This window comes from Lotus japonicus, chromosome 5, assembly GCF_012489685.1.
Source record: "Lotus japonicus ecotype B-129 chromosome 5, LjGifu_v1.2".
NCBI lineage: Eukaryota > Viridiplantae > Streptophyta > Magnoliopsida > Fabales > Fabaceae > Lotus > Lotus japonicus.
In genome coordinates, this window is record NC_080045.1 from 52,063,160 (window position 1) to 52,090,552 (window position 27,393).

Consider the following 27,393-nt stretch of genomic DNA (forward strand, 5'->3'; position numbering starts at 1 on the left):
GGACTATCATTGTGAAACATAAGATTATATTAACTTAAACGATATGATTAGTTATACAGTGTACGACTAACTATCGTATGATATTAATTTTTTATAAAACCTTATTCTATCAGGCCTAATATTATCAAACTTTATACTATCAGACTTTATACTTTACAATATACCTAACGATCCTAACTATATATAGAATAGTCTATTCATAATAACGATGGTCGGTTTAGGGGGTATATATGTATGAAAACCTTATAACATATGTAAACTATGTAATTAATTATTATTAACTTTTAAATGGAGGGGCTAAGCCTCCATTAATTAATTTGTATTTGCCTTATTTTTTCGCACTAGTTAATTTTCCATACAGTGTTATCTCTAATTAGAGGGAGTTTGAAGATTATAAAAAATGATTTCTAGCTCTCTAAAAAAGAGATTATTTCTTTAGATATTCTTGTGAAAGTATAAGCTGATTTATGTTTGATTACACTAATAAAAACCATATTTTACAGTCTCTCTACTCTATGATAATAACATTTTTTGATGAGCTAATCAAAATATTTACTCAATAATCTATTTTAGCTTTTAAAAAATTATTGATTATTTAAAAGCTAAGACAAACACCTAACTAGAAGTTGGAAAAATGTTCTTTTTAATTGAAATTAATATTTCTTACAATGAGAAGTGTTATATTATATTGACTAGAGATATGGTCAGGATAGTCTTCATATATGGAAAGACAATCCTCAACTCTTGATTTAGTTTTTGAGTTGATTTAGGCATCTCAAATTCCAATATTGTATCCGAACCTATCATATATGAGGGTGATGCATTCATAGAAACCTGTAAATCTCACGCTTCATATATATTTTTAGAGGTGTGAGAGGGTGTGTCGAGAAATCTCACATATTGACTAGAGATATGGTTAAGTTAGCTATTATATATGGGAAGACAATTCTCAACTTTTAAACTAGCTTTTATGTTAAATTAAATCTCTCAATTCTAATATTATAAAAATTAAAATAAATGCACTATTAATTAATTAACATAATAACTAGAGTGAATGTTAGTTAAATATTCCTATTATGATACTTGAAGAAGTAATTTTACATCCCATTAAAAATAAACTTTCAACAAAGTTTTACTAAATCATTTTAATTATATAATTAATTTAAAAAGTCTCTATCCTAAATGTCGCTTTATCCGATCCTCTATATATAGCCGGGGATGCTCTTTGACATCTTAGGATTGAAGAGTACATACAAAGTTCTATATTTCTTGGTATTCTACTTTTCCAATCTCCATGTTATTGTGCTTTGCGTGTGGATTTTGTCTCATATGTGCACAGCGATTATTGGTTACTACGTACACAACTTAATTAGCTTCCCCTCTTAACTTCCAACATGAGTATCAAATAATCAAGCTTTTGTTTCTGATGGATTTTGAAGAAACAATATGCCATACAAGTTATTCACTTTTTCCACTTAGTTCTTTCTAACCCTTTGCTCCTTCCGGCTTGCAGGCATCGAATATAACATGGGGATGGGGCCACAACCACAGTGTGCAATCAAGAAGGATCTCACTGAAGTAATATTTTGTTTTCTTAAATTAATTTCTTTTTCACCTTTTTCCTTCACACTACATGTTACTCTTGAGAAAATTAATTCTGAGTTTGAAGTCTCACATTAAAAAAAATTAACGTATTCAAGAGTATATAAGTGATAAGACTAACAAAGTCAATCTCTAATTATTTTGGATAAAAATGTAGTGTTTATCTCGTGTTGGTCCTCTTTATTAGCCTAATGTAGTGCGTGGAAAAACCTTTATTCCCCCTCATGACCCAACACTGAATGCATAAAGCCAAAATCAATGATTCAATGATGATTGCAGTAGTTTTAAAAGATATTGATTAATGATCTTCTTACCCTTAATTACTGTGCAGTTGATTGGGAATACCCCAATGGTGTATCTGAACAACATTGTGGATGGTTGTGTAGCTCGTATTGCTGCTAAGCTAGAGTGCATGCAACCCTGCTCTAGCGTCAAAGATAGGCATGGAATCCTTTCATACACTATACATTTTAAGATTCTCTCAATCAATTGAAAAATTGAATTGATGATCTTCTTTTTCTCGCTCAGGATAGCATTGAGCATGATTGAAGATGCTGAGAATAAAGGCCTCATTACCCCTGGGAAGGTTAGTCAATCTATATATAGTTTCTAAATGGTTGTGAAATGAAGTGAAAAGGAATATTAGAAGACGATTTTTTAAAGAATTTGGTACAACTAAATGAAAGTACATAGAATGCTCATTTCTAATGTGCTTACGGATATTGGGTCACATGCATTTATTTTCATTATTTGTAGCTATAGTTTAATACCAAACTCTAATTGAGTTTAGCTATAAATAGTGATTTTTGTTGTTGAAGGATGTTTCATAAAAGAAAAGTAAAAAAATTGTTCATCAAACACTTTTATTGTCCATATATATTGTTGAATGTACCATCTAATTATGTAAGTTTCTTTTTGAGTGATGATTGAACAGAGTGTTTTAGTTGAGGCCACAACTGGTAACACCGGCATAGGATTGGCATTCGTAGCAGCATTGAGGGGCTACAAACTGATAGTGGTTATGCCAGCTTGTGTGAGTATTGAGAGAACAATTATACAGAAAGCCTATGGAGCTGAGGTATATCTCACTGACCCTGCCTATGGAGTTGAAGGGGTTTTCCAGAAAGTGCAAGAGTTAATGGCCAAGACACCTCATAGTCACATGCTCCATCAACTTGAAAACCCTGCCAATCCAAAGGTATTCTTGTAAATTGTAATTCATACATATTTGCTCGTTGAGTGAACCTTCAAATTCGTCCCACAAAGATATAGCATCGGGAAAGTTCATCACTAAAAGAAAGAAATGTCTTTAAAAGTCCTTGAATGTGTCAATTGTCCGTCAAGTTGGTTCCTCCGTCACTTCAAAAGTCCACTTACATTAGTTGACCAAAAGCGACGGAAGGACCAACATGACCAACGATTAACACATTAAGAGACTTTTGAAAGTTTTTAATTTACTTCTTTTAGGAATGAACCTGCATGCATGGCGTTGTATCTTTCAGGAACGAATTTGAGAGTTCACTCTTTCTAATTTGGTTGCTGGGTTGAGAAAAATTAGATCAGATTAATTAATTTCAGTTTCACACCCTTGTAGGTTCATTATGAGACCACTGGCCCTGAGATTTGGAGTGACTCTGGAGAGAAAGTTGATGCTTTGATTGCAGGGATAGGAACTGGGGGAACATTAATTGGTGCTGGGAAATACCTCAAGGAGAAAAATCCTGATATCAAGGTTGGTTTATTTTTACCATACATTTTTACATGAGGGTACAAGTTTTCTTAATTATTTATGTATGCTAACTTTATGAATTTCTGTTGCTTTTTCAAATTGATCCCCTCAGGTGTATGGTGTAGAACCTTCTGAAAGTGCAGTTATAAATGGAGGCGAGCGAGGTAAGTGCACTCAAGTTTTTTTCCAATTGAGAGGATTCGTGTCCTTTAACTTACTGTTTTCCCTATTTGTACACATGTCAAAGGCAAGCATATAATACAAGGCATTGGTGTTGGTATCATTCCTCCACTTGTGGATGTTGATCTTCTTGATGAAGTTATTCCGGTAATTAACTGTCAACACTAAACATTTCTATTCAATTTTCATTTTAGGCCTAGAAGGTAGAAGCTAGTAATTTCCTCTCATTTAGAATAATATAGTAGTGTTTTTCAATTCTATTTCTTTCATAAACAACATGAAACAGATTCTATTCTGACTAACAAGGTTTTATGAACCACAGGTCTCAAGTGAAGAAGCTATGGAAACTGCTAGGCTGCTTGCACTAAAAGAAGGTTTACTGGTAATGAAGTCAATTATTTGTAATTCTTATTGTTGGTTTTTAGTAACATGCATATAGTTATTCTTGTCAAAAATAAACTTTGTATGTACATTTGTGATTCCAAATAGGCAAATTGTTATTTCTCATGTTGATGACATAAATGTAATTTGCAGATGGGAATTTCATCAGGTGCTGCAGCAGCTGCTGCAATAAAGTTGGGGAAGAGACCAGAAAATGCTGGAAAGCTCATTGTTGTAAGTTTGCAATCCTCAATAATAATGCAATTTTATATGGAAGGTTAAGTAAGAAGTGGCTGTAATGTTTCAAATTCTTCACCAATTGATTCTAAAGCTAGAATCAATTATGTGGAGGGGATTCTGTGAGTAGCTTTTTAGGTTTTAGAATTGACTCTGTTGAAAAAGAAACTGATCCAAACCTGCTTCTATTGGTCCATATTGTTTAATAATTGGGAGACACTCATCAATGCTTAATCATTTTGAATCATTGTCATGCAGGTGATCTTTCCAAGTTCTGGAGAGCGTTACTTATCTTCACCACTGTTTGAACCCATTAGACTTGAAGCTGAAGAAATGATGGCCCTATATAAAGAAGCTTAAATAAGCACTTATAGAACTAAGCAAGCTCTAAGTATGATCTAAAATAAGTTGACCAAGTTTGTGTTGAGTTGACACTTCGTGGAACAACATTTGTATAGAGACTTCTTGGTAGCAATGGAATTTGAATAAATGAATGAGTTTGCAATGGATTGTTTTCTTAAGCTTCAGTTTCTACCTTTTTTCATTAAAGCAAAAGAAAACTTATTAAAGAGATATGCTTCAAATACTTTACATAATTCAATCTTATCATATGTATTTAGAAAATCTGACCAAAATCTCTGAGTCCATTTTAAGCAAGACAGACACCACACCCACACAATGGCTTAATGGTGCTACTACATACATGGACTTATTCATTCCTTGCTAGGAAGCACAATGATTGGGACTTCTATGGTGTTATCCTCTAAGAAGTCATATGATGACGTAATATAAATTAGTATACAAAATAGTAATTAACATTCAACTGAAAAGATTAATATAAATAAATTTTTCTTTCAAAATCATAAATAAAAAAGATCCTGATACATGTAGTATATTTAAAAAAAAACATGACAGTTTTTCGTCAATAGGTGATTTTTTTTTCGAGGCAAAAAGAAAAATGTATCACAAACGGAAGATACTATTATTATAGACAAAATTAAAAAGAAAATGTTGGGTAAAAATTCAATCAAGAGTAGACACCTAACGGCTAACATGCAAGTGTTAGCTCATTTAGTAACGATAGACTCAATGTTTGAAAAAAGCTCTGAATTTTGATCTCCACAACTAAATTTTAAAATCTGAAATAGTCTAGCATTGCTGTTGATCGGATATGGAATAGTTTATACTAAAAATCAAGACTAGACATCCCAAGAAGAAGCTGACAAAAAAGAATAGAAAAAATGATAAATGTGATGGACAACCCTATGTGATAATTTTAGATGATGACAAAAAGTTGGTGCATGGATGTAATGCTTGAGTGTTTAAAAAACGTAATGTTAGAAAGAATTCCAACCGCAACTAGTTGATTGACTTCATTCGTCTTTTGTGTCTGAAACTTCCTTGTCTTCTACACTTTGGCAGCTTCCTGTGATTGAAGACAAGTTTCCATGCACTAAGTTTTGGGCAGTTCTACTTTTATAATCTCCATGTTTTCAATTTTGGTTTCATCTCATATCTGCTCTCATTGATTGTTGAACTGTGCTGATATTTTCCTTGGCTGGTGCTTCTTGATTACTACAGATTTTAGGGAACCCATAGGCAAATTAACCCTGTCATTGTTAATGATCAATTATTTGTTTTGCAATCTATTCAGTTTTTCAACTTAGCTCTTACCTTCTAGTCTCTTACTTGATCCTGCATGCAGATATTGTAGATAACATGGAGCCACAGTGTGCAATCAAGAAGGATCTCACTGAAGTAATATTTTGTAACTGATCTTTTTCCACCTCTTACCTTCACCATCTTCTCTATTTTGCCATGCTTTGTAGTAATTTTTGTACTTATCTTTATGTACTTTATCTTAATCTCTAGCTTTCCTTCATTGTGCAGTTAGTAGGGAATACCCCAATGGTATATCTGAACAACATAGTTGAAGGGTGTGTAGCCCGTATTGCCGTTAAGCTAGAATACATGCAAGCCTGTGGTAGTGTCAAAGATAGGTATGGAATTCCTTGCTTTCTTAAACTAGAGAGTTGTTTGGAAAATTCTCATTTCTCAGTTAAGAAATTTTAATGATAATAATCTTCTTTTTTCTCACTCAGGATAGCATTGAGCATGATTGAAGACGCTGAGAGTAAAGGCCTCATTACGCGTGGGAAGGTTAGTTGTGTTAAAAATACATATATTGAGTTTCTTGTTGTGACCTTAGCCCTATAATAGGGTATTTTCCAATGTTACTGCTTATGATATTGAAGTGAGCCTCTTCAACCACTTCTTGTATTGTCTGATATGGTTGAATATGCGATCTAAGATTAATCTTTTTGGACAATTGTTGAAAAGACTATTCTTGTTGAGCCTACGAGTGGTAACACCGGCATAGGATTGGCATTCATAGCAGCATTGAGGGGCTATAAAGTTATTGTGGTTATGCCATCTTTTGCAAGTCTTGAGAGAAAAATTATACTGCGAGCCTTTGGAGCTGAGGTATATCTGACAGACCCTGCCAAAGGTGTTGACGGGGTTTTTCAGAAGGCGGAAGAGATAGTAGCCGTGACGCCCGGTAGCTATATGCTCCAGCAATTTGATAATCCTGCCAATCCAAAGGTATTCTTATCGTTCATAGATAGTTCCTAATTTGGTTAATGGGCTGAGAAAAATTGCATCAGATTCATTCATTAATTTCACACCCTTGTAGATTCATTATGAGACCACTGGCCCTGAGATTTGGAGAGATTCTGGAGGGAAAATCGATGTTTTCGTGGCAGGGATAGGAACTGGGGGAACAATAACAGGTGCTGGGAGTTTCCTCAAGGAGAGAAACCCGGAGATCAAGGTTTATTTCTTTACCAATATGCATACTATCTGGGATGGGGATGCTTGTGGGAACAATTTTTCTTGATATGTATTGATGCTAATTTTATGATGTTTTCCCAGGTATATGGTGTAGAACCTGCTGAAAGTGCAGTTTTGAATGGAGGAAAGCCAGGTGATATTATCATACTTTATTTTTCCAACCAACTAACTAATACTCCTAACACAATTTTAGAGCTTAGTTCAAGAAGACTCTCTATAAATCTGCAGTATGGTGATGAGTACAAATGTAATGAACTTGGACATAACTTGCAGATAATGTGAGAAATATTTCCAAAATATATAAACTTGGAAATATGTTTGTATTAATTGTTATATTTATTAATGTTCGAGTTATCATCAATATGTTGATAGTGGTGTAGTGGTTGGGTAATTCTCCACTTACCTTTGTTTCCCTGGTTCGAATCTTGGTGGCTTCCTTCTTCCATTTATTATTTTGAATTTTCAGAAATTCAAAATTTTAGCTCCAAGAGATATATCTCTTCACCAAGGGATGTTAATATCTCTATATAAAGAGATATTTGGGTAGAAAACTGAGATAGAACATATGCACGAAATTGGTCTTCATTTTGGCCAATTTCTCTTCCATTTACTTTATACTAAATCATCCTCCACTTCACTAATGCATGAGTGAAGTGTGGGAATCATACTTCTGTAAACTATTGTCAAAGATACGCTTGGTGTGTTAGTGCAAACCACATCAAGGAATTCAAAGTATCCTGAAGGGAACTCGCCGGTTTTCTCACTTGCATCCAATACACAGTAATTGGTGGGGGCGAATTGAACCTAAAGGTTAGTGCTCGCTTTGAATCTTCAAGTGCTTCCGTCGTCAACATCTTCATCAATCCAAGTGATGCAGCATCTTCCCCAACAGATTATTTCCCAACAGTCTTTAGGTTCAATTATTCGTAATCAATGGCTGCATCACTCAAAGACATGACGTCTAATTTTGTGAAATTGGACAATTTTGATGGAGGAAAGTTCAACCGATGGCAGAAGAAGATGCAATTCCTTCTTACAACCCTAAAAGTGGTGTATGTTCTGAACACCACAAGATCATTAGAAAAGGAAAATGAAACCATGACTGAAACAAGAGGAAGATCAAATGAGATCAATTACACGTATGAATAGAGGTTAGTACCCCACAACATTCGTATTGTGTGAATACTATGAATTCTTAAGATCTGATATATCTTCTACATGCTTTAATATGATTAAGTTTACATGTGGTAGCAAAGCATGAGTTAGAGAATTTGTAGTTTTTCTTTAATGGTGATTTGATCCATGAATGATGTCTTAAAATTATTCTTGATGTTTTTGAGAACTTAACTATTAATTTTCCGTTGCATGAATATGATGTCAAAATGAATGGTTGAGATTATGTGATTGCAACAATCTAAATTATTGTTGTTCATGTTTGAATGTCTTGAGTTTCATTTATTATGCAAGTAATAATGCATGTATCATGTTTTTAAAATTAGAGTTAAGTGTTTGTATCAAGAGAATCCTTATTTATGATTTCCGCTTCATAAGGATGATAAATGATGATCATATATTCATATATAATTTTATGATTTGTGACTTCTATCATTGCTTGTTATGTGGAAATGGAAAACAAACTGTTACGTTTAAAATAGTTATAATTGCTACTGATGACAATATATGAACGTTGGCAAGAGTGGTCTTTCTCTGCTGGAAGTTTTGTGGGTGTGTGGGTTCGATCCCACCAGACACCGGTTTTCATTTTTGTGAAATTTAAAAAATGAAATCGTGTGATTTCAATGGAATTCGAACACAGGACATGATGTTCCATGTGCATTAACAAACCACACAACCAGCTATAAGTTTTTGTCAAGTCTCTGATATTAAATGTTAATATCATTACTGTTTTTGAATCGAATTTGTATGTCTTATCATTTTCATATATATTATATTATGGTGAAACTAAAATAAATGTGTTTCACTTGTATTATGTGAAATTAGTGAATTATGAAAATAATTTTTATCACCATGAAACTTTCATTAAATGTTAGAAAGTGATAGAGGAGGAAAGTTTTATTACCATGATTATTTACACAAAAGGAAGGTATTGGTTATTTTGATACCTATGCACCTGTTGCAAGAATTACAACAATTAGAGTGTTGTTGGCATTAGCTTCTCTTTATAAGTTTGTAATCCATCAAATGGATGTTAAGACTGCTTTCCTAAATGGAGAGTTGGATGAGGAGGTGTATATGAAACAACCTGAAGGGTTTGTTATCAAAGGCCAAGTACAGAAAGTGTGTAAATTGACTAAGTCGTTATATGGGTTAAAACAAACACCCAAAAAAAAAAATGGCACCAAAAGTTTGATCAAGTTGTGCTTGCTCATGAATATAAAATAAATGAGTTTGACAAATGTGTTTATAGTAAAGACCATTGGCATGCTGTTAATAGAGTATTGAAATACTTGAAAGGGACAATTAATTATAGTTTGACCTATAATGGTTATCCTTCAGTTTTGGAAGAATATACAGATGCCAGTTGAGTAACTTATGTAGAAGATCATGCTTCCACTAGTGGATGGATCTTCAACCTTGGTGGAGGTGCAGTTTCTTGGAGTTAAAAGAAACAAACTTGCATTGCTTACTCCACTATGGCTGCAGAGTTTATTGCTCTTGCTGCATGTAGTAAAGAGACTGTATGACTAAGAAATTTATTGTATGAGATACTTATTTGGCCAAAACTAATGAGACAAGTATCCATACATTGTGATAGTCAGTGCACACTATCAAAAGCATACAGCCAAGTATATAATGGAAAATCTAGACATATTGGTTTAAGACATATCTATGTGAAGGATTTAATTACAAATGGAGTAATCTCCATAGTGTTCGTAAGAACTGAGAAAGAATCTTGCAGATCCTTTGACGAAAGGTCTGACAAAGGAAATGGTGTTGAAGACATCATTGGGGATGAGTTTCAAGCCCATATCGAATTGATCACCAATAGTGGAAACTCAACTCACACTTAAGTAAAATTAAGTCTTGAGTTCAATGGTGAAAGTACACTATAAGAGTGATTGCAAGTACTTTATTATCGATACATCCCAAGGAATAGAAGTACTTGGACCATAAGAATAAAGTGGTAGGATGAAGGTTTTCTTCTTAATGAACATATAACATATATTTGTTGGAATGCATAATTATGGGTGCATTTCTGATATAGTCTACCTATATGAGAATGAAGTGGTGCCGCTTCATGGAGTTAAAGGGCTTGACTCTTAAATTCTCATGAAAAGGATATGTGACACAAGGCCTTATTGAATGTGTCAAATTAAAATTCTTTTGATAATACCGAGATTTCATGTGTAAGTTATGCACACTTGTTCCATTGAATAGTTGGTTCAAAGCTTGTCTACCAATTTCTATTCGGGATAAGTGGAACCCATTTCTTACTAAGTAATGGTTCAAATCGTAAGATACCATTATCTGAAACCATGATATTTCCAGAAATATGGATTTAGTTATATTTTGTAAATGGTGGGGGATTGTGAGAAATATTTCCAAAATATATAAACTTGGAAATATGTTTGTATTAATTGTTATATTTATTAATGTTCGAGTTATCATCAATATGCTGATAGTGGTGTAGTGGTTGGGTAATTCTCCACTTACCTTTGTTTCCCTGGTTCGAATCTTGGTGGCTTCCTTCTTCCATTTATTATTTTGAATTTTCAGAAATTCAAAATTTTAGCCAAAAGGTGCAATGGACGGGATTCGAACCCACGAGGCGCGTCCTTTGTGTGAGGACGTGTTCGCCGTTTGAGCCATGGGAAGGTTGTGTCATTTGGTGAACATTAATAATATATAACAGTTTTCTGCAGTTGTTTCTCCAAGAGATATATCTCTTCACCAAGGGATGTTAATATCTCTATATAAAGAGATATTTGGGTAGAAAACTGAGATAGAACATATGCACGAAATTGGTCTTCATTTTGGCCAATTTCTCTTCCATTTACTTTATACTAAATCATCCTCCACTTCACTAATGCATGAGTGAAGTGTGGGAATCATACTTCTGTAAACTATTGTCAAAGATACGCTTGGTGTGTTAGTGCAAACCACATCAAGGAATTTAAAGTATCCTGAAGGGAATTCACCGGTTTTCTCACTTGCATCCAATACACAGTAATTGGTGGGGGCGAATTGAACCTAAAGGTTAGTGCTCGCTTTGAATCTTCAAGTGCTTCCGTCGTCAACATCTTCATCAATCCAAGTGTTGCAGCATCTTCCCCAACAGATTATTTCCCAACAGATAACCATACCATTACCTGGAGTATGGTTCTCGATTCCATGAGAATAAGTGACGATTAGGCTGTACAGTGAAAAATGGCAAGTTTCAAGTGTGGTTGTTATTTTGTAGACTGTTTCTTGAATTGTCTATCAGGAAAAGTATTCTTAAATTCTTAATATCAAACTGTTCTTTCTTCTTTTTTTTCTGTCAGTATTTTGTTATTGATTTGATCTGTTAGAATGTATTTTTCCTTCAGATGTCGTTATACATAATAAAATTTTGAGCAACTCTTTAGACAACCACTTGGAGGCTGGTTACTGATTTTTTTTTCTCCTTTATCAATGTCAAAGGCAAGCACCTAATCCAAGGGATTGGTACTGGTGTCATTCCCCCCATTCTGAATATTAATCTCCTAGATGAAGTTATTCAGGTAACTCCGAGCTAGTACATTGGTATCAATTTTCAATTTTGATTCATGAAGTAACTTAATGTTTTATGAAATGTTTCCTCTTGTAGATACTAATATAAGGGATTATGTTTTGACCAACAAGGTTTTATGAGCTGCAGGTTTCAAGTGAAGAAGCTATAGAAACTGCTAAGCTGCTAGCCTTGAAAGAAGGTTTACTGGTATGGCAAGGATAACTTGTTAACTTTACAAGTATTCAATACATTGATTAATTAGTTTGGTTAAATATGAACTTTCTGCATTTATAATTGGAAATATGCAACGCCTTGTGCAGATGGGAATTTCATCAGGAGCTGCAGCAGCAGCAGCAATAAAATTGGGGAAGAGACCAGAAAATGCAGGAAAGCTAATTGTTGTAAGTTTCTAATCCATAATACTGATACCAATGCATGTGATGTGAATTTACAAAATATTATTAGTTAATATAAATTGTGAATCATGTTGCTGTGCAGGCAATTTTTCCCAGTTTTGGAGAGCGTTACTTATCTTCACCACTGTTTGAGTCCATTAGGCATGAAGCTGAACAAATGACATTTGAGTAAGGTGCATACATGAATAGCTGAAATAAGTCAATAACTACTCATCAAGTACTCGTGAAGCAAGCTCTTCTATCATAAGCACAGTCTCCAATAAGTTGAATAATGTTTAGATTTACACTTCATTGTATAGGGACTTCACAAAGTGCTGGTGCGGAAATGGAATATTCATAGATCATGAATATAACTTAGTTGATTTTTTCATTTGCAACTGCTTATATATGAATTTCAACTTCAAGTATTGTTTTGAGCCCATCCAAACGGAAGAAATGCTTTAGGAGAAAAGTTAAAAACAAACTGATCCAAAATGCTTGTTGGTAGTGATGAAAGGATGACTAGTTCATTCATTGCTAGGAAGCACACAATGATTGGGACTTCTATGGTGTTATCCTCTAAAAAGCCATATGATGATGTAATATAAATCATTATAAAAAATCATAAATAACATTCAGCTGAAAAGATGAATATAAATAATTTTTTCTTTCAAAATGAAAATAAAAAGGCATCCTACAAGTGGTATTTTTTAACTAAAGAAAAGAAAACATGACAGCTTTTCATCAACACAAATAGGTGACATTTTTTTTGTCGAGACAAAAAGGTATCACAAACGGAAGATGCTATTATAATAAAATTAAAAAAAAAATGTTGGGTAAGCTCAATCAAGAGTAGACACTCGCGTTAGCTCGGTTAGTAATGGAGGCTGAATGTTTGAAAAGAGCTCTCGATTTCAATCTCCAAACAACTGTAACTAAATTTTAAATCTGGAATAGTCGAACATTGGAATGGTGACCGAATATTGGATAGTTTATACCTAAAATCAAGAGTAGACATTGCAAGAAGAAGCTGACTAAAATAAAGAATAAAAAAAGATAAATGTGATAATGTTAGATGATGAGAAAAAAAATGGTGCATGGATATAACCCTTGAATGTTTAAAAACCGTAATGTTAGGAAAAATTCCAACCACAACTAGTTGATTGACTTCATTCTTCTTTTGTGTCTTAAACTTCCTCGTCTTCTACACTTTGGCAGCTTCCTGTTGACATTGAAGACAAGTTTTCAAGCTGAGTTTTGGGTAGTTCTACTTTTCTAATCTCCATGTTTTCAATTTTGGTTTCATCTCATATCTGCTCATTGATTGTTGAACTGTGCTGATATTTTCCTTTGCTGGTGCTTCTTGGTTACTGCAGATTTTAGGTAACCAATAGGCAAACCCTGTAATTGTTGGTGATCAATTATTTGATTGGCAATTTATTCACTTTTTCAACTGAATTCTCACCTTTTAGTCTTTTACTTGGTCCTGCTTGCAGATATTGTAGCTAACATGGAGTCACAATGTGCAATCAAGAAGGATGTCACTGAAGTAATTAATACTTTGTCATTCTGACTAATAATTAGCTTGTTGTATTTTTATATTTATCTTTAGCTTTCTAAGTTAATAATTAGCTTCTTTCCTTCATTGTGCAGTTAATTGGGAATACCCCAATGGTATATCTGAAGAACATAGTTGAAGGGTGCGTGGCCCGTATCGCTGTTAAGCTCGAATACATGCAAGCCTGTGGTAGTGTCAAAGATAGGTATGGAATTCCTTTCTTTCCCAAACTAGATAGCTGTCTGGAAGTTTAGGTTTTAATAATCTCATTTTGCAATTAAGAATTTGTAATGATAATCTTCTTTTTTCTCACTCAGGATAGCATTGAGCATGATTGAAGATGCTGAGAATAAAGGCCTCATTACGCGTGGGAAGGTTAGCCGTGTTAAAGATACATATCTAGAGTTTTTTGTGTGGCGTTAGGCCTATAATAGGACAGCCATACACTTCTACTCACATGATTTTAAATGGACAACTATGTTATTCAAATTCTATCACTAAATTTCTTTCAACTGTGATTAGAAGGGGAAAATCAGGCATGGGTGCTTGTAAGGTTCTTAGCTGTGTGGTCTATTTGGATTTACCAGAATGAGATCATGTTTAAGCTGTAGAGTTTTGATCTTATTTAAGACCTGATTAAAATTGTATCTTGGATGTGGTTTTCAGCTAGAACAGATGGGGTTTGGAATATTTTTAGATTGCTGTAGGTGTCCTTGACAGTGTTTAAAACAATCCTGACAAAGTTTAATGCATTTTAAGATTTTTGCATGTATATAGGTTTGATTGCCCTTATGAACTATAAATGATTATGTAATCTTCTTTTTGCTGAAAAAACAATAATGCCTTACAGCTTTATCAATCCTTACTATAAATCCTCCATCATATTCTATAATGGCCATGTTTTATGGAGATTTTACAATATTACTACTTATGATATTGAAGTGAGGGCCTCTTCAGCCACTTATTGTATTGTTGATATGGTGACACGATCTAAGTTTAATCTTTTTGGGCAATTGTTGAAAAGACTATTCTTGTTGAGCCTACAAGTGGTAACACCGGCATAGGGTTGGCATTCATAGCAGCATTGAGGGGCTATAAAGTTATTGTGGTTATGCCATCTTATGTGAGTCTTGAGAGAAAAATTATACTGAGAGCCTTTGGAGCTGAGGTATATCTCACAGACCCTGCCAAAGGAGTTGACGGCGTTTTTCAGAAGGCAGAAGAGATAGTAGCTGAGACGCCCGGTAGTTATATGCTCCAGCAATTTGAAAATCCTGCGAACCCCAAGGTATTCTTATCATTCATAGATATTTCTTAATTTGGTTAATGGGTTGAGAAAGATTGCATCAGATTAATTAATTTCACACCCTTGTAGATTCATTATGAGACCACTGGCCCTGAGATATGGAGAGATTCTGGAGGGAAAATCGATGTTTTCGTGGCAGGGATAGGAACTGGAGGAACAATAACAGGTGCTGGGACTTTCCTCAAGGAGAGAAACCCAGAGATCAAGGTTGTTTTATTACCAATATGCATACTGTCTGGGATGGGAATGATTGTGTGAACAGTTTTTCTTGATATGAACTGATGGTATACGATGCTTTTCCCCCTAGGTATATGGTGTAGAACCTGCTGAAAGTGCAGTTTTGAATGGAGGAAAGCCAGGTGTGATATTATCATGCTTTATTTTGAGCAACTCACTAGACAACTACTTTGAGGCTATTTACTGATTTGTTTTTCCTTTTTCAATGTCAAAGGCAAGCACCTAATCCAAGGGATTGGTGCTGGTGTCATTCCCCCAATTTTGGATGTTAATCTCATAGATGAAGTTATTCAGGTAACTCAACGCTAGTATTCAATTTTCAATTTTGATCCAGAAACTGGCCATCTCCTTTCATTTAGAATGAGACCTTTGTTTCTTTTTTTTGGCCAAAATGCAACCTAATTAATTCTGAATCTTTGATTCATGATGCACCTTAATATTTTCTATTAAGGGATTATGGATTAGAAACTTACAACAAGGTTTTATGAGCTGCAGGTTTCAAGTGAAGAAGCTATAGAAACTGCTAAGATGCTAGCCTTGAAAGAAGGTTTACTGGTATGGCAAGGATAACTTGTTAACTTTACAAGTATTCAATACATTGATTAATTAGTTTGGTTAAATATGAACTTTCTGCATTTATAATTGGAAATATGCAACGCCTTGTGCAGATGGGAATTTCATCAGGAGCTGCAGCAGCAGCAGCAATAAAATTGGGGAAGAGACCAGAAAATGCAGGAAAGCTAATTGTTGTAAGTTTCTAATCCATAATACTGATACCAATGCATGTGATGTGAATTTACAAAATATTATTAGTTAATATAAATTCTGAATCATGTTGCTGTGCAGGCAATTTTTCCCAGTTTTGGAGAGCGTTACTTATCTTCCCCACTGTTTGAATCCATTAGGCATGAAGCTGAACAAATGACATTTGAATAAGGTGCATACATGAACAGCTGAAATAAGTACTCATCAAGTACTCGTGAAGCAAGCTCTTCTATCATAAGCACGGTCTCCAATAAGTTGAATCACGTTTGGATTTACACTTTGTATAGGGACTTCACAAAGTGTTGGTGCTGAAATGGAATATTCATAAATCATAAATATTAACTTAGTTGATTTTTGCATTTGCAACTGCTTGTATATGAATTTCCAGTATTGTTTAGGGCTCATCCAAATGGAAAAAACTCTTAACTCGTCCAAAATCTCACAATATTTAGAGATCCAAAAGCTGTGACAGTGCAATACCGTAGTCTCAAGATTTTTAACCTAAGCAAAAGTTTTCTACCATGTATAACTGTGATTGCTGGGCAATACACGATGACAATGTCTTGAAATGTACAGAAATGAAGTGGAAGACATAATTTTGTCTAAATAGCGCCGGGGAATTATTGTGGATTTTTTTACCAATTAGCTGGAAAATAAACCCCCACTTACAGACTTAGGGTGTGTTACATTTCCTCAGTGTTTAATTCTGTGTCATAAACATCATGTTGGACAATTAAATAAGAAATTAAAAGATTTAGTTGAAATTCTTCGTATGAAACCAATGAGTTGGATTCGGTAGGGTTGACGATAAAACATTTACCGCTCCATTATCCTCCCTTCATTTTATACTACATCAAACACAGTCATATTATTGAAATCGAATAGAATGCAAAACAGACAAAATGGGAATCATAACATCCATACACTATAGTTGCCTGAAAATTTGCGCATAGCAGACTTTACATCATAAAGTGCACCAAGTTCCTACATTGAATCTTTAGATCCAAGAGTCAATGACACTAAGCTGTAATCCTTGACCTACCCTTGGCTATTCTACGAGCAATTACTCTTCTGCCACCCTTGGTTGCCTTCCTGCTCAAGCAAAAGAAAAATTGTGTCATCTACAAGATAACTGATGTCAATTTTAAACATTCACCCAATGATAAGGGTCAGTGATAATTTTAAACCAAAAACATACCCCAGTAAGAAAAGCATGCACTAAATATGCCACTTTGCCTGATCATAAGCTAAACTTCAACACCCATTTATCTAGCTTTTTTTTCTTAATTCTAAGAAGAATCTGGATTGTGCTATAAGCTCACATTATCAACTTACAGAGACTGGCAACATAAGGCAAAACAATATTCAATGTGCTGTCACAGTCCAAGATACAACGATCTGTATACAATTTACTCTTTATTCAATTGAAAGTGTTTCAGTATACTTAACAATTTCCTAGTCATCTATTCATCTATGCTAATAGGCCCATGGATCTAAGCAGCAGAAGCTATAATGAAATCATATTATGTGTCAAAATTAATTGACCATCTAATTCCTTCAAATCCCCCTGTATTGACATTGAGTATCCAGAAGCACAGTGGCATTCTCCACAAGAATTTAAAATTTAGTAACATTGACTGATGGACAATGTAGAACACAAAGAAGGGTTTACTTGTCATCTTTTCTTATAAGGTAAATTATACTCCCCTCCTTTAAGAAAAGTTTAAATCATACTTACCTCTTTTTTTATTTTGAAACATAAACTCCCTTTCTCCAAGATATGAACATTTTTCAGTATAATCCATTTTAACATAAACAAACTTCTTACTGGTGGTGAATGATTCTTCTGATGAAAATTCTACTTTTCTTAACAACTTTCCATATCAATAGCAACTAATTTTGAACATTTTGTTAATATTTATAGAATTCTAAATTTCCAAAATATGTATTTCATCTTCTAACGCCTCAACTCTCAACTGATAATAGAGGTTCAAAACTATAAATTTATGATGATGAAAATCACAAATAGACATAATTATAAAAATGGCCATAAGAAGCTTGTCTAGTGTCTACATTAAATAGATTAAACTATTCGTATTCATCTCTAAGGAGAGCATAGTGTAATTTTCAAAATAAGAACAGGACAATGTAATTTAAACTTCGCTGAAGGGAGGTAAATACAATTTACTTTTTTATACTTAATATATAAATAGAGACATCTAGACAAAAAGATGAGATTTTTACCGAGCAAAAAATCCATGAACCCGCTTTCGTCGGAGAGTGCTGGGTTGATAGCTCCTTTTGGGGAATAAAAGCATAGGGTCTTCTTCATTGGAAGGACACTCTGCAGAACAAGAACTATACTAATTAAAATTCTAGAGGGATGTCTCAAGTTTTCATAAAAACATGGTCTCGTGTTTAAGCTAGTACGGGAAATATACTTTGTAATAGAAATGAAAGGTACAAAAAATCACATAACAATTTCAGTTCACCATAAACATGAATTGCATCCTTGTGGTCCTCTCCTATTTCCTTCAGTAAAACACCTATCAATCTATCTAACTCTTTATATAATAAGTGTATCAGGTGAGAAAATGCTCTCATGAAAGAGAATAATCCTGATCACACAATATAAATGGATAGACAGAATTGGATTTAAGTAAAACAGTGTGTGATTGTGTGGTTATGATTAGCATTTCGCCTCCTCACACTCTTCACTTGATACGTCTCCATATATGATGTGTGTGTGTGTGCGCGCGCGTGCACACTCAGTAGCATCCTACCTCACTATTGAGGTTCCTTCCACAAAACCTTACTATAATATCTTATTAGATTGTTTTTCATACATATATCCTACATGTACATAACAAAGTAGGAAGCCACACTATAAGCAGCTAACAATCCAGCATTTAATCAATAAAACATACAGATAAAAAAATGCATTCAAAATGAAACCAAATCCTACTTTTCCTTCATTTTCTGGATAAAAAAAAGGTTATGGTTAGTATGATTTCTATGCAAGAACTTCAATTCACATTTAAACCTAAAGCCAAAATATTCATCAGTGTTATAAAATATCCGCCATCGCACCACCACGGCGGTTTCTCATGGCCGATATCCCGCCATTTTTAGCTTTCGACCATGACTCGCCATCCGCAATTAACAACATTGATATTCATCAAGAGCAAGCATAATCAAGATTCACACAAAAAAATCCATATAAACTGGACATTGAAAAATCATCAACCCAGCATTTGTTACTGGTGGTGAATTGAATTCCAAAATGCAATTATACACCACCCATGAAGTGAAATTAAATTTATGATTCAAATAAAAGTATGTATATATATACCATAGGATACATCGACTGTGGCTTGAGGTAGGAAGAAGCTGAGATCAGGGAGGCCACACGGGTAGAGGAACCCTTGGGAGGCGAGAAGCTTGCTGGGTGAATCGGCGTCGTTTTGGGGGAAACTGGGGAGCTTAGAGAGGGGTGGGATTTGGAATAGCTGAGGAAGAGGGTGATTGGGATGCAAATTTGGGTTGAGAAGCGATTTTGAATTTGAAAAGCGATTCAGCAATGTAGATCCACTTCTCAGAAGCGTCTTGGACGCCATTGTTTGTTTGGTTACTCAAGCTTTTCCAAAACCCTAGTTGGTGAGTGTGCGAAGAACAGGGAAGCTGGATCGGGTTTTGTTTGGCAGATGAGATTCCAACAATATGTATAGAAAAAACCCAATTTACTGAATCAAATAAAAAGACTTCAACAGTTTCATAATAAATTTGGAACTTTTCCCATGTATAAAAAAAAAAATGGAAATATGAAAATACTAATAAGTAGGTTAATTCAGAGATCGATTACTGATGATGGGTGTAATTTATCTTTCTGACTGATGTACAAAAAAAAGAATGAATAAATTTTTTTTAATGCATTCAGGGAATAAGTAGGTTAATTCGAATGGATAAAAATGAGAATATATTTAATAAACTTTAAGCTATTGAAAGAAGCTTCTTCTTTTTTGGACAGAAAGAAGCTTTTTCACCAGACACTTTTAAATGACTTTTAAGCTAGTCAAATCAGTTTTAAGCTAGTCGAATAAGCTATAAGCTATCTGAAATGACATGTCCAACATAGCATTGTTGACCGTGGACAAGAGATTAGCTTCGAGGTAGCCGATTAAGGTATACCTTAATAAAAAATTATTATTCTATGTGTTTTTATTTATAGGTTACTTTTAGAAGCTTTTTTTAGGCTTAAATATTCTATTAGTCCCTGAAATTATAAAGGGAATCAAACCTAGTCTTTGTAAAATTTTCGTATCAAATTGGGTCCCTAAAATATTTTTTTTAATCTAATTGGGTCCAAAGTGTGTCTGAGTCTGATGTTGATTGTTTTTAATCTCACTCAGCTTTTCCACGTGGCTTTTTTTGATATAATTATTTGTTATTATTATTTTTTAATTCCAACTCATAATTAATGAAAAACCTAATTAATCAATTTCTGAAAAACACTAATAACTCAGACCAAATAAAAAGAAAAAATTAGAACGCCAAATCCTTTTTATCATTCATCTCCATCTTTGATAACCCAAAAATTATGAGAAGCAAAGAGAGTTATGCTAAACAACTCAGATTCTTAGTCAACCTTCAACTTCTTCTTCCTTTCTTTATGATGTGATTCAACCTTGAAATTTTTTCAGATATAGAGTTTTCGGGAAAGCTGAGAAAAAAGTGAAAGCTCGAAGCTTTTTAGTTCAGATTTGAGATTCCAGTAGAAGTGCGATGTAGTGGCCACGATCCGCATTCTCCTCCGCCGCGTCGACACAGAGCACAACCTCATCATTTTCTTCTTCTATTTCTTCCTTCTTGCAAACCCAGAGAATCATCAGCCACCATAAAAAAAAACTAAAAACCAGTGTGATGAACTTTGGGAGTGAACTAACATGAGATGAAGATGATGAAGATAAGGATTTTCTGTTTTTTAAGGCAGAAAGATAAGGATTTCAAATTTGTTATGTTAATTAATTATCTTTATATTTTCAAAAACTAAAAAATATATTTATAAGATGATTTTTTATGATTAGATTAGGTTTTTTTAATGATATGAGTTGGAATTAAAAAAAATAACAAATAATTATATTAAAAAAAAAAGAAAAAGCCCCACATGGAAAAGCTGACCAAGATTAAAAAGAAGTCACATCAGACTCAAACACACTTTGGACTCAATTAGATTAAAAAAAATATTATGGACCTAATTTGTTGCGAAAATTTTACAAGGATTAGGTTTGATTCCCTTTTCAATTTCAGGGACCAATATAGTATTTATGCCCCTTTTATATAGATAGTTCAAGTGGTGAGAGTTATGAAACAGAAGGCCGGTTGAGGTGGGGAGGTCGGGATCAATCCCTGGAGAGAACAATTTATCTTTCCGATGTAACAAAAAGAAATCACTTTATTTTTGGTAAATTGGAAATTTAAACAACAAGACAAATAACGAAAGAAGAAAAAACTAGCTCTTCTCCAAAGAGTGGAAAACTGCGGTAGGTAGAGTGGATCACGACTTAATATAAATCACTTTATAATACTAATGAAGTATTCAATATATTTTTTTCAAAATTACTACAATTTAATTTTTGAAAAGATTACTACTATAATTTAATATGAAAAGGATAGTGTGATTTAAAATAAATTGGATGACAAAACTCATAGCAAATTGCAAGTTTTTAAATAAGAGTAATCTAAAATGTCTACAATCACCCACTATTGTCAAAAAAATATTTGTGAGCATTACACTAGGTTTGGTAAAGAAGAGAGAGTAGAGAAGAGAAAAGATGAGTAGAGAGAAATAGAGTGGAGAAGAGAAAGATTGATGTAAAATCTCTCTCCTTTCATTTGGTTGAGTAGAGAAAGAGAAGAGAGAATATTATTTTATCACAAAAGACAAACTTACCCATTAGTAAAAAAATATAAAAAAATAACCAAAAGCATTAGCTGAAGTTGGTGAGGGGTGCTAGTGTAAATTTAAAAAAGCATGCACACTCTCTCCTCATTTCTTCTCAAAACGAGAAGATGAGAAAAATCTATGGGTCTCACATAATAATCAATCTCTCTTCTCTCTCACTTGACAACCAAACGGAGATAGTTCTCTCAACTTCTCTCTCCCTTATTTCTCTCTTCTCCATCTCTTACATAACAAACAGACTGTATGAGAATCACTCTAAAATGCCCCCAAATATCCATATGCTACATCTAAAAAACTTGTGTACTCTTATTATAGGTAGAAGAATAAGAAAGCTTCATTTGGCTAGCAAAGTGACACACATCAGAACTAACATCTCCGTATTGAAGGAAAAACTCTAGAAAGAGCAGTCAATTTTTCATGAGATACATGACCAAACTCAAAGTACCACAAAGCTGTCTTTGGCACAACTGCTACATTTCTTACTATCACAATTTTTTATTGTTAGAAGCAGTAGTATCAACTGCTTTCATATCCAAATGGTAGAATCCATAATGAAGACTACCCGAACCAAGTATCCACTTCTTGTGATCTTGTATCATGCAAGTTGTCCCAGTAAAAGTCAAGCTACCTTTCGTGTCATGAATATATGAGTTATCTGGTTCTCCATACGTTGCGGTACGCGATACGGGTACCGGAACGTGGTTCGCGATTAAAGAAATATGTGGTACGAGGGGGTATATAGAGTCAGTTTGTCATTTTGGTACGTGATACGTTTTAATTAATTAATTAGTACGCTCATGTAAATTTTATGATAAAAAGTCAAATAATTAATGCCAATTGAGAACCTAAGTAACAATTTTCATTCCATTATTTGAACGTGATTTGTTGTTTATATATTTTTTTTTTGGAAAGATTTGTTGTTTATATATATAATCAGATTTGTTGTTTAATATATAGGGAGTATTAATTGTAGTTTAATAAAAAACGGAAATTGAATCAATTAAGAGAGATTCACGAGATTTGTGGCACCATTATACTACTTGACCTTTTCAAATATGTCTTCTGGAATTCAAAAATCTTCAAAAAAGGAAAAAAAAAATCCGGAACCTGAAAATGGAGTACCAATACGCGTATGGGAGAGAACAAGTTCGCAAAAGTACCGTGAATTGGTACGCGCGAACTGGTACGCGGTTCCACCAAAAAATGGAGAACCACGTAACTATGGAATAAACTTTGGAATAGAAATCAAATTGAATTTGAATGTAGGTATGTATAACACAAACATTAGGACTATAGAAGCAGTAATGTCCACAGTTCCAACAACACTTGCCTTGAACATGTTTCCATTAGGCAATTTTACTGTAATATGATCTATATCTTTATGATTAACAAATCAATTCAAAGAACTACATATGTGATCGATCTGTAGCTCCTGGATCAATTAAACAAGAACTTGATTCAATATGACTAGAGGAATGTGAAAGGCACACGCCATACCTTCTATTACATGGTGTTGCTGCCTACTCATAGTGACTTGATTAACCTGTGTATCTGTTTGAACCTTTGATTGAATGGAGAAGTGCTTTAAAAGCCTGAAGTTCTTCTTGTGTAAATCTTGGCATAGTAGTGACACTTCCCTCTACACTTTTTTCATTCACTGAAGCAACATCTATAACATTTTCTAAAAAATGTAGTTATTCAATGAAAGGCACGTACACCATGTCCTTATATTACGGTTTGGTAAAAAGGGAAAACTGAGTCTAAGATTCATTGAACCATTTGAGGTGTTGGAGAGGGTTGGCTCTGTATCTTATCGTTTGGCACTTCCGCCAGATCTCTCTGCAGTTCATCCAACTTTTCATGTTTCCATGCTCCGGATGTACCTTTATATATGATCCTTCTCGCGCCATCCGTCATGAGGATGTACAACTAGATTAGCATTTATCTTACACAGAGCATCATGTGGCTATAGTTGATAGACAAGTTAAACATCTACGCTCTAAGGATATTGGTTTAATGAAAGTTCTTTGGCGAGGACCATCGATAAGACTACTTGGAAAGCCGAGAATATCATGACTTTTTCTTCCAGCCGTAACTTTCTTTTCCCTTCCTCTACAATTTTATCCCAATCTCCCATGCCTCTGAAACAACGACTCATCTTTCTCCTTTCTCTTTTACCATTTGTTTCTCCTTCCCAAAAATCACTACCAATCCCTCTATAGCATACCCACCCAGGAACGAATTTGTGGCATTCAATTGGAAGGACACTTGGTTAATTATTAAGATTGGTTCTTTAAGGAAGGAAAGGAGTGACAGTTGTTCAAGGTTTTTGTCCTAAATCTTAATTGCATTGAGGCATGCCGCAACTCACAAATTTGAGAAATAGTACTATGATATATGCTAGACTCAAAATTAGGATTATTTTAGGGATTTGAGTATATAATTGATAATTTTGTAGTTGCCCACGGGTAGTATGACATAGGATAATTGTTGCTGAAGAGTTGAAATTTATTCTTTGTGTTCAGATTTCCGGTCGAAGGTTCGTTTGCTTGTCGTGGAATTATTGACGACGGCCCAATTGATTCGTCGTAGCTGTGAATGATTTTTCAATCACTTAGGCATATTTTAAATTACCATATAACTAATGTTTTAATTATTCTATCATATTGCTTATTTATCTAAATTGGTGAAGCATGCTATAAAGTTCTTAATCCTTTGAAAGCTAATTTTATGAAGTTGATTTGGAGTATGCTTATGAATTGATATGAGAAGAGAATTTACATTGATTTGAATTTAGAATTATGTGAAATTCATTGTGAACTTGAAAAACTTTGTTGAGCATTGAAAAATTGATGTTGAGATTGTTGATGAGACTTGATATGGTTTAAGAATCTGTTTTTGGATCCTTGGTAGAACTCGTAGTCGTTAGCGGAGGCCTAGGTGCACCTAGCTAGTTTAATTCCGAGCTAGGGTGATAGTCTGGGCGCCGATTGCGGCTAGGGGATTTGGGCCCTCTCTTCCCGAAATTTGAAGTAGTTAGGTGCACCTAGGTCGTTACCTTCGCTAACGGGTACATGGTTCTATCAAGGATCTCAAAAACTGTTTCTCAAAACATATCAAGTCTCATAACAATTCAACATCAACTTTTAAATGCTCAACAAAGCTTTTCAAGTTCACAGTTAATTTCACATAATTTCAAATTCAAGTTAATGTAAATACTCTTCTCATATCAATTCAAAAACAAACTCAAAATCAACTTCATAAAATCAGCTTTCAAAGGATTCAAGAACTTTAAAGCATGCATGTTTCTCCAATTTAGATCAATTAAATAAGCAATATGATAGAATAATTAAACATCAGTTATAAGATAAATAAAAATATGCCACAGTGATTGGAAAATCACTCATAGCTACGAGGAATCAACTGCACTGTCCTCAATAATTCTACGACAAGCAAACGAACCTCCGACCGGCAAATCTGAACATCAAGCCTTCAGCCACAATTATCTTATGTCATTTTACCCGTGAGCAACTACGAAATCCCCAATTATATACTCAAAGCCCTAAAATAATCATATTTTTAAGTCTAGCATATACCATAATACTATTTCTCAAATTTGTGAGTTGCGACGTACCTCAATGCAATTAAGGGAGAAACCTTGAACGGATCCATGGTGGACGGACCTGCATTTTGAGCACCTTGATCCTTTGATGGATTCTGCGGAGGAGCATAACTTCTATTGAAGCTCTGAGACCATATTATAATGTAAGAAATCTAGGAAGAAAAGAAGCTAAAGAACAACTAAGAGAACTCTTGAGAGAAAAATGAAGAACTGATTTTCATTCTTAGTTAATGATCCAAATACATACAACTGAACACATATGATCACATAAGTTGTAACTATATTGATGTGCCTAAGCTGAGAGCTATAAACAAAAAACAGAAAAGGGAGAGAAAAATAATTGTTTCCTAAAAGCATTTAGTAACAGAACTAATAACATAATTAACTACTAAGAACAACCTTCCTAGAGTTAATTAGTTTTAGTAGCTTTCTATTGAATTTATTAATTAACATCATATTGTTTAGCCTTGCCACACATTTATTGTTATTAGAGCCAAAAAGAGTGGTGGTGGTTGCTGGCAGCAAACCCGTTGGAAGAAAATGTTGTAACACCAATCCTCCTTGCCCCAAGTGCATATAGATTCTGAGCGAAAGTGGCATATCATGGCATGAAAATGTTTGAGAAATGATCAGCAGTGTAAACCTTGTAAATTGGAGATTTATGTGACAATTTTGAAGAAAGTCAATATTGCTCTCAACACTGATAAGATGTATAACACTAACTCATAATAAAATACTAAATAGTTGGGATTGAATACACCACATCCGTATATCTTTCATAAAAAACAGTACGTCTTGTTTATGTTTGAAAGATTCAAACCAAATATACTCGGTATGTTCTATGAAGTTTCACACCATTCTTCGATGAAATCAAAAGAATACTTAACATAAACCATGTTTTTAATTCCTAAATCATCACAATTAATTCCCACAATATTATAGAAAAATAATTTGCTCACACCAATTTTACCTTGATGGCGAGTAGTCGAAGAGGGCTTCGGAGGACGCAGCAGCCGCGGCGGAGGTTTTTGAGAGAAAGAAAAAGGTGTATTGAGAAAGAAACTATTAGGGTTCGAGTACTCATAAGTTAGTTAGTAAATTGATGATTTCGTTTCCAATATTAAATAAAGACTTATATAAACAAACTCATTCAAGATATTTCAGTCCAGTTAGCAAGTGGAAGCAAGGTAAGTGCAACTCCTCCCAGGAGTCCAGAGGCGGAGCCACATAGAAATTTGAGTGATTGTAATGATGACATTAGAACTAATATAACTGGTTCCTCACATTAGGGGTGGAGTAACAAACAGATAACAAGTTGTAGTAGTTTTTTTATTCTCATAAAATACTTATGTGTCGGTTAGTACCTCTTTGCACTCAAACTAATCTTATATTTCTTATCTTTATATAAAATATCTTTCCACTCAAACTAATTTTTTGTTCTCACCAAAATACCTATGTTTTTTTGGCACATTCTTTATTTCATAAGAATTAAAATTTTATTGCAAATGATATTCATTTAGATCTTAGTCCCCCCTTCTGAAATTCATGCGTCCGCCCTTGCCCAGAATCGAATCCCCCTCTACTCACAAATCTAATTTTACAATGAATTTTAACGTGAATTAGCAACAAAAATATTGGTCACAAAAATAGCGACGAATTATCAATTGATGAATTCCTTAGAATAGTGACGAAATAGTCTGTCACAAACTTTTCAGTCTCTAAATCGGTCACTACCCATGCAGATTTGGAGGGAGTAAAAAAAACCTTAATTCGGTCACAATTGTGACTGAAATAATTTGGTTACTAAATCGGTCACTAAACAACGAATTTTGGTACTGCCTCTGCTTTAGAG

At 34.1% G+C, this 27,393-nt stretch overlaps 4 protein-coding genes across 6 annotated transcripts; 3 read left to right on the forward strand and 1 right to left on the reverse strand.

Moving 5' to 3' along the window:
- The first annotated feature begins 1,252 nt into the window (after positions 1–1,252).
- LOC130718236 (cysteine synthase-like) lies at positions 1,253–4,634 on the forward strand. 2 transcript variants are annotated; one of them, XM_057568766.1, is made up of 11 exons: positions 1,253–1,272; positions 1,514–1,578; positions 1,934–2,043; positions 2,131–2,188; positions 2,537–2,800; positions 3,197–3,334; positions 3,444–3,495; positions 3,579–3,658; positions 3,834–3,893; positions 4,046–4,126; positions 4,388–4,634. In XM_057568766.1, the coding sequence occupies exons 2-11, from the start codon at positions 1,528–1,530 to the stop codon at positions 4,487–4,489; spliced, it is 996 nt and encodes a 331-aa protein (XP_057424749.1). In that variant the 5' UTR covers positions 1,253–1,272; positions 1,514–1,527; the 3' UTR covers positions 4,490–4,634. The 2 variants fall into 2 exon arrangements, with proteins under 2 accessions (XP_057424749.1, XP_057424750.1); XM_057568767.1 differs by lacking the exon at positions 1,253–1,272 and adding an exon at positions 1,287–1,356.
- Positions 4,635–5,783: 1,149 nt separating this feature from the next.
- On the forward strand, positions 5,784–12,515 carry LOC130716977 (cysteine synthase-like). Its single transcript, XM_057567047.1, has 10 exons — positions 5,784–5,887; positions 6,020–6,129; positions 6,232–6,289; positions 6,470–6,733; positions 6,825–6,962; positions 7,064–7,115; positions 11,627–11,706; positions 11,844–11,903; positions 12,017–12,097; positions 12,195–12,515. Exons 1-10 carry the CDS (start codon positions 5,849–5,851, stop codon positions 12,282–12,284), a joined length of 972 nt encoding a protein of 323 aa, XP_057423030.1. The 5' UTR covers positions 5,784–5,848; the 3' UTR covers positions 12,285–12,515.
- Positions 12,516–13,193: 678 nt separating this feature from the next.
- Positions 13,194–16,394, forward strand: LOC130716978 (cysteine synthase-like). 2 transcript variants are annotated; one of them, XM_057567048.1, is made up of 11 exons: positions 13,194–13,352; positions 13,588–13,640; positions 13,745–13,854; positions 13,967–14,024; positions 14,674–14,937; positions 15,025–15,162; positions 15,263–15,314; positions 15,407–15,486; positions 15,688–15,747; positions 15,861–15,941; positions 16,039–16,394. In XM_057567048.1, the coding sequence occupies exons 2-11, from the start codon at positions 13,602–13,604 to the stop codon at positions 16,126–16,128; spliced, it is 972 nt and encodes a 323-aa protein (XP_057423031.1). In that variant the 5' UTR covers positions 13,194–13,352; positions 13,588–13,601; the 3' UTR covers positions 16,129–16,394. The 2 variants fall into 2 exon arrangements, with proteins under 2 accessions (XP_057423031.1, XP_057423032.1); XM_057567049.1 differs by having other exon boundaries at positions 13,206–13,474.
- Positions 16,395–16,798: 404 nt separating this feature from the next.
- LOC130716980 (uncharacterized) lies at positions 16,799–19,686 on the reverse strand. Its single transcript, XM_057567050.1, has 3 exons — positions 19,310–19,686; positions 18,202–18,301; positions 16,799–17,049 (listed from the first exon to the last, which is right to left on the reverse strand). The coding sequence occupies exons 1-3, from the start codon at positions 19,572–19,574 to the stop codon at positions 16,977–16,979; spliced, it is 438 nt and encodes a 145-aa protein (XP_057423033.1). The 5' UTR covers positions 19,575–19,686; the 3' UTR covers positions 16,799–16,976.
- Between the last annotated feature and the right edge of the window lie 7,707 nt (positions 19,687–27,393).

Bases quoted from the DNA above. Each gene is read 5' to 3' on its own strand.
- LOC130718236 (XM_057568766.1), top strand. From the start codon at position 1,528: ATGGGGATGGGGCCACAACCACAGTGTGCAATCAAGAAGGATCTCACT. The intron at 2,801-3,196 runs GTATTCTTGTAA...ACACCCTTGTAG, and splicing joins AAAACCCTGCCAATCCAAAG to GTTCATTATGAGACCACTGG. The intron at 3,335-3,443 runs GTTGGTTTATTT...TGATCCCCTCAG, and splicing joins AGAAAAATCCTGATATCAAG to GTGTATGGTGTAGAACCTTC.
- LOC130716977 (XM_057567047.1), top strand. From the start codon at position 5,849: ATGGAGCCACAGTGTGCAATCAAGAAGGATCTCACTGAA. The intron at 7,116-11,626 runs GTGATATTATCA...TCAATGTCAAAG, and splicing joins TTTGAATGGAGGAAAGCCAG to GCAAGCACCTAATCCAAGGG. The intron at 12,098-12,194 runs GTAAGTTTCTAA...GTTGCTGTGCAG, and splicing joins ATGCAGGAAAGCTAATTGTT to GCAATTTTTCCCAGTTTTGG.
- LOC130716978 (XM_057567048.1), top strand. From the start codon at position 13,602: ATGGAGTCACAATGTGCAATCAAGAAGGATGTCACTGAA. The intron at 13,641-13,744 runs GTAATTAATACT...TTCATTGTGCAG, and splicing joins TCAAGAAGGATGTCACTGAA to TTAATTGGGAATACCCCAAT. The intron at 15,942-16,038 runs GTAAGTTTCTAA...GTTGCTGTGCAG, and splicing joins ATGCAGGAAAGCTAATTGTT to GCAATTTTTCCCAGTTTTGG.
- LOC130716980 (XM_057567050.1), bottom strand. From the start codon at position 19,574: ATGGCGTCCAAGACGCTTCTGAGAAGTGGATCTACATTGCTGAATCGC. The intron at 18,302-19,309 runs GTATATATATAC...CTTGTTCTGCAG, and splicing joins CACAGTCGATGTATCCTATG to AGTGTCCTTCCAATGAAGAA. The intron at 17,050-18,201 runs GTAAAAATCTCA...TTGCTTGAGCAG, and splicing joins GTTCATGGATTTTTTGCTCG to GAAGGCAACCAAGGGTGGCA.